The sequence below is a fragment of the Perna viridis genome, chromosome 5 (assembly GCF_037379345.1).
Source record: "Perna viridis isolate PV_CMFRI_1.1 ecotype Kerala chromosome 5, ASM3737934v1, whole genome shotgun sequence".
NCBI classification, from domain to species: Eukaryota; Metazoa; Mollusca; class Bivalvia; order Mytilida; family Mytilidae; genus Perna; species Perna viridis.
The window spans coordinates 49728212-49735019 of NC_142449.1; the positions used below are offsets into that span (position 1 = coordinate 49728212).

At 31.8% G+C, this 6808-nt stretch overlaps 1 protein-coding gene across 1 annotated transcript in view; it reads left to right on the top strand.

The window, feature by feature from the left end:
• The window catches only part of LOC148618092 (conserved oligomeric Golgi complex subunit 4-like), a 34551-nt gene extending 29635 nt beyond the window's left edge, over positions 1-4916 (top strand). The window contains exons 19-22 of the mRNA XM_088585958.1: positions 1046-1147; positions 1552-1680; positions 2249-2340; positions 2728-4916. Coding sequence (XP_088442084.1) covers positions 1046-1147; positions 1552-1680; positions 2249-2340; positions 2728-2770 — 366 coding nt within the window. The 3' untranslated portion in view covers positions 2771-4916. The remainder of the gene's footprint in view (positions 1-1045; positions 1148-1551; positions 1681-2248; positions 2341-2727) is intronic.
• Positions 4917-6808: the final 1892 nt, after the last annotated feature.

Below are 6808 nucleotides of genomic sequence, written 5' to 3' on the forward strand. Positions count from 1 at the left end.
TTATTTATGGTTCCCAGTCAGTCCTAGGTACAGAGCCAGGTTATTTATGTTCCCAGTCAGTCCTAGGTACAGTTCCAGGTTATTTATGGTTCCCAGTCAGTCCTAGGTACAGTCCCAGGTTATTTATGGTTCCCAGTCAGTCCTAGGTACAGTTCCAGGTTATTTATGCTTCCAGTCAGTCCTAGGTACATTCCCAGGTTATTTATGTTCCCAGTCAGTCCTAGATACAGTCCCAGGTCATTTATGTTCCCAGTCAGTCCTAGGTACAGTCCCAGGTTATTATGTTTCGAGTCAATCCTAGGTACATTCCCAGGTTATTTATGCTTCCAGTCAGTCCTAGATACAGTCCCAGGTCATTTATGTTCCCAGTCAGTCCTAGGTACAGTTCCAGGTTATTAATGTTTCCAGTCAATTTAAGTTTGATACTTACTGTAGTTTTAAGCAGCCTAAATTGATTATTACTGGTTACAAAAAGGGGTTCGTGGTTTAAGACAAAAATTACATTTGAAAAAAAATGACAACAGTAGCAAATTTTTTATTTCTTATACCATTGAGAACTAAGGTAACAGAAAAGCTAGGAACATTTCAGGTATCTCTAACCAGTGGTAACTATGACAAGTTTGTTCATCCGATTGTTTTATTTCAGGTATCTCTAACCAGTGGTAGCTATGACAAGTTTGTTCATCCGATTGTTTTATTTCAGGTATCTCTAACCAGTGGTAGCTATGACAAGTTTGTTCATCCGATTGTTTTATTTCAGGTATCTCTAACCAGTGGTAACTATGACAAGTTTGTTCATCCGATTGTTTTATTTCAGGTATCTCTAACCAGTGGTAGCTATGACAAGTTTGTTCATCCGATTGTTTTATTTCAGGTATCTCTAACCAGTGGTAGCTATGACAAGTTTGTTCATCCGATTGTTTTATTTCAGGTATCTCTAACCAGTGGTAACTATGACAAGTTTGTTCATCCGATTGTTTTATTTCAGGTATCTCTAACCAGTGGTAACTATGACAAGTTTGTTCATCCGATTGTTTTATTTCAGGTATCTCTAACCAGTGGTAATTATGACAAGTTTGTTAGTCAGATTACCAGTGAAATTACATCACAACTGGAAAAGGCTGTACTCAAAACAGCATATAATAGGGTGAGTTAATACACTGTATCTCAAAAGTGTAAGATAACTTATGTATGGTGTTAAGGAATCTTTCTGTGCATGATGATCTTTATTTTTCTATACCAGCAAAAGTAAAAAGGATAAAACTAAATTCTGGTAATACTTTTTTATATATTTAATATAAAATTAAAGATCTCTAATTGAAAAAAAAACTATATTTACCATTATTACTCTAAGATAAAAACAAAATATATTGTAGAGTAAATAAGAAGACAATGAATTTCAAAACTTAGATAATTCTTTCAAGATAACAAAGGAAAATGAAAACAGAAGACATACAGAAATTCATCAGCTTTTTAATTATCACTCTTCATCTTGTTTCTTTTTCACATAGTATTTTCCTTTGTAATTGATAATTTATGTTATTTTTATAGTTGGGTGGATTACAGTTTGATAAAGAGTTACGGGCCTTGGTAGGTTATCTGTCTTCAGTAACAACATGGACAATCAGAGACAAATTTTCAAGACTGACACAAATGGCTACAATTTTAAACTTGGAAAAGGTATATTGCTATGTCTTATTGCATGCTTTCAGTTCAGAAATAATTACTTTTAATGGTTTTGATTTGCCCATCTTGTAATGTAATTGTATACCTAGAAAATAAAATTGAACTAAAGGCCACCTATCAGGAACAGTGTATGTTGTATTTCAAAGTTAAATAGAGAATTCTAACTCAATTAAATTGAAAAAGATATTTTCATTTCATGCATGACAAAATATGCATAATTTTGCTTTGTACCATTTTATCAACATAGATTGCAAATAAAGAATTTAGAAGTCAAATGATCATCCAGAGTTTTGTTAACTATCTAGGAAAATTAATTTTTAACTAGCAAACATCACATTATGAAAGAAAAAGTGTTTGAATACAATTTAAGATATATGGTTGAGGGTGCCAAAAGAATGATTTCTGTATTAGGATTTTAATATGAATTGGTTAAACAGTTCAAATTAGAAAGAGAAGCAATGGTGCCTAATTTGTATCATTTTTAGGTAATGGGATTTTTACATACTACATATAATTATGTTTATTATAACCACAAAGGAAAAATGACTGATTTGTTTTCTAGGTAACTGAGATTTTAGATTACTGGGGACCAAACTCCGGACCTTTAACTTGGAGACTAACTCCAACTGAAGTAAGACATGTATTGGGACTCAGGTAAGTTTATTTTTGTGTATCTTCATAGTTATTTTTGGAATTTTATTCCTCATGTCAGAAGCATATTGGTGTTGACCATAAAGTTCTAGGATTAGCAAATACAAATAAAAATATAACTGACTTAATTTGACTATTTTTACATGTTCAGTAATTTATTAAATTTGTTAACTTGAAATTCTAAGTTTTATTGAAAACTTATTTCTATAACTAGTACTTTAACAAAGAAAATTGAATTTCCCAGGTTACAAATATGTTTTGTCTTATACATGTTATAGATAGGTTATTTTTTCTTCATTAGATAAAACAAGATATCCAAAATTTTACATTTTCATGTACTGGTATTTGTGCGTATGGCAATCAATTAAAACTTCGTGTTTTTTTTTTCAGAGTGGACTTTAGAAGTGATGAAATAAAGAAATTGAAACTGTAACTTGTGTATGTGATGTATAGATGTTTGGTTTTATCATGTTACGTGTGTGTGATAGATATTTTGTGTGATGTTATTGGAATATTGGAGGATTCAGTATGTTTGATACTGCATGTATGTGTGTGTGTGTGAAAATGTCCTTTAGATTGTGTTTAATAATATTGTTATGAATGGTTTCATTTTGGGGTTCAAGTTTTCCTTGCTTCTCTGTACAAAAAAATTGAGGCAATGTTTCAAACTTTCTTCTCAGAAATTCGTATTTAGTTCTGTGAATACCTCTGGAGATTAATTGTTGTAGACCACTATTACATGTACATGTATAAATTTTTAATAATTTATGAATTTACTTTCATATGACTAAAATATTTTTCAATAAAACAGAAATTATTATTTTTATTGAGGTAATCAGTTAACATATGTATTAAATATTGTACAAACTTTGTTTTGCATTCCCTTGGTTTATTTAATTTTGTCATTACCAAAGTCTCAGACAAGTATATCATAATGAAAGGACATTAGTAGTAACTTGTTTTTGTGTTTCTTTCTTGGTCACAAAAAGGGAAAATAAATGGCTCGTGGAAATTGGTTAAAAGTAAGTAATTTATGTCTACCCCTGTTTAACAGCTTATTTAAAGCTAGTTGACCATAACTTCTAACCTGTTGAAATGGAATAGCCCAAGGTAAAGACCACTTTTGTTACGTGAACTCCTAAACTGAATTAGTAATGGTGGAGTATAATCTCTGAGGTCATTTATACATACACCTTCACTGCTGAAGATGATGATGGTTACGGTCAACTCGTGTTAACATTAAACTTCTGACGATATTGTTATTCATTATTCGCTAGATCAAAATAATCAATATAAAGAAAGCAGAGTTATCCATTGATAATCATCTTGTTTCATCTCATTGTATATGGCTGTGATATGTTAGTGTAAAGTATATATTGTGCAATTTTACATGTTGGGATGATTTTTTTATACTGCAGTTTTATTACATTCCTATGAAATTGCTTCATTTTTGCCATATTATGTGTGTCACCAAGACAATTTCATACCATAACTGGTGAATTACTTCAGTTCTTGATGTCAGATGTTATTTTGGGTTGTTGATCTATTAAAGCTTTGTTCATCCTTTAGTAAATGATTGTTATGTGATAGGGAATTTACGTGATTTTATTATATAGATAGCAGTGTTTTATCTAATGTTCCCAGTGTAAAAAATTTCGATAATTCACACTGTGAAATAAATTCGGTAATTTCACTCTTGAACTTTCTCCCGCCAAAATGTTACCACTTTGATATGAATCCGCCAATCACAGAATTTAAAATTCATGTTGAAAATGTCGATAAATTACGAAAATCTATATAATAAATAGGATAATCAATTGTTTATCATGGATAACCAAAATATTATCACTCGTGCCAAGAACGCTTGAGGATTTAATTTGTGTGTTAAGTGCAGGCGTTCTTCTGCACTCGTGATTATATTTTTGTTATTCACTCTTTCCAATTAATTATCCTATTAATCTTCAGACTTCTGTGTGAATATTCTTTTTGTTACCTCCCTTTCCTTTCATCATGTGTAATATTTACATGTATAATGAAGTGCCATAATAAGGAATGTTTCTAATCATGATTGGTCACATAATACTCTGTCACAAGACGTCTCAAATCTATCTTGTTTATCATTTTAGGCAGGAGTAAAGACTTCCTATTTTGTTATGTAACAATTGTTCTTTTTTTCAAGGTTTTATTACTTTCTTTATTTGTAACTGAAAACATTCAAATTAGAGGACACTTGATTTAATATTGGCTGATCTGTGTATGGTAACAGAAAGTCTGTGCTTAAATCTAGTGGACAAGTTGAAGGACCAGACTTTTTTTCCTGTGTATCATTTCACATTTACACACTGGTAATAAGGATATAATTTAGCATGTCATCAATTGGACACGAAATTATTTGTTCCAAAACATATTCCCAATATCTGCCTGATTGTTTCAGTGTACAGACCCAAACATTAAATGTGTACTGTAATATATTGTATGTATTGTTATTTATGATTATCTGAATTTTTTTAATTGCAGTAAAAACTGTACTCAAAGAGGGAGAATAAAGTAGTAAAAATAAAATGAATGATCTTTTGGTATGCTTTTGTAATACATAAGAATGAAATGAGGAGTGTGTGGTATATTGGAATCACCTTGTTAATCTGAATTTGCCATTATCTTGGCTCCCAATGAACTTGGGTATGTGGCTTTATATTGATGGGGCTAAGTTGTAAGCTCTTTTGGGTGCTGTCAGATATCACTTCCTGGGCATTTTAGCCATTTGGAATTTTCGTCACAAAAATCTCCACTCCAAATAGTTTCAAATTTGGTGTGTAGCTTTTCACTGGTAGACATACATTGTAAGCAATTTTGGGTGCTTTTTAATATCAGCTTTCTGTTCAAGTTTGGGTAGCAACAGAAGTATCATGAGCATCAGAACAAGATAATTCAATCTGTGCAAACTAAACCTGTCATGAAACTGTAACACCTGAGAAAAATATTTCAACCTGTCAAATTGAATCGTATTCAGAAAACAATTCTGAAATCTGTGTGAATTAATTGTTTCATTAACAGGAAGATGCACTTCACTTCAGGATACTTTAGCTCCTAGTACTGGTATTACTTTAATTTCTACATCACAGCAAGAATTTATCAAATAACTTGGTAATAAATAAAAGAAACAAGATATCATGGAGATGGCAGCCATCTCTTAGGGCCCGCTGGTTGAAAATATATTTTTAAATATCCACTGCTTAACAGGAAATATTGAGAACTTGGTAAAAAATTGGTTGATTGAAACGAAACGTAAACATGACTTGTAACTCATCATAATTGACACATGATTGACTTGCTTACCAAATATAAGTCCAATATCTGCATGCGTATGGGAAAAAGGTGCAAACAAATGCGACTTTAGTGAAATTTTGGAATTCCAAGGGACGTAACTTGGTCAAAAATCAGTGGAACAGAACAAAACATACACTCGAGTTGTAACTAATCATACTTGACACATATACACTACATTGGTCCATTATCTGCAAGCGTATGGGCACAATATGCGGAAAATTAAAATTTTAGTGAAATTTTGGAATTCCAAGGGCCTTAACTTGGTCAAAAACCTGTGGATCGGAACGATACTCAAACTTGATTTGTAACTAATCATAATTGACTCCCATCCAAAATATCAGCCCAATATCTGCAAGCGTATGGGAAAAAGTGCAAAAAATGGCGATATTAGTGAATTTCGAAGTCCAATTGCAATTACTTGATAAAATATTGGTGGAGCAGAACGAAACTTAAACTTGATTTGTAACTATTCATACTTGACCCACATACAAAATATCAGCCCAATATCTGCAAGCATATTGAAAAAAATGCAGAAAACTGATTTTGTTACGGATGGACAGACTGATTACTATAAGGCGGCCGCCACTTAGTGGCGGGGCCCTAATTAAGACAGAAAATATAACAGTGAGTCTATAGAACAAGATATGATGTTCTGTCAAGACATTCAGAACTAGAGATATTCTGTTTATTGGCCCCACCATCATTGAATTTGACAGATTTTCATTGGAAATCCTGACATTTTTTCACAGTAGTAGTTTGAGACAGTAAGGACAATGAAATCAAAGTTCTGTTAGCACTGGAGGTTTTTGATTCTAGTGAAAATTGTAGCATGAAGAAACTTTCAAAGACTACATAATGTAAAATAAAACTGTATTTATACATTTGTGTGTCCCATATTATTTAGAACTTGTTCCAAAAAAACTGAATGTCAAATTTTACCACTGATTTCTGAACAATGAACTATCCCGTATAATCAATAGTTAACCAATATCAAACTTATTTCACATTTACACATTTTGTTCCATTTGACCTTTTTCCCAAAATTTTAAACCTTCCAGAAGTATTTTTGAACATATGATTTTCCACAACTAGACACTTTTTATTTTTATCAATTTAAATTTTCCCACCAAAATCACTCCTTCTC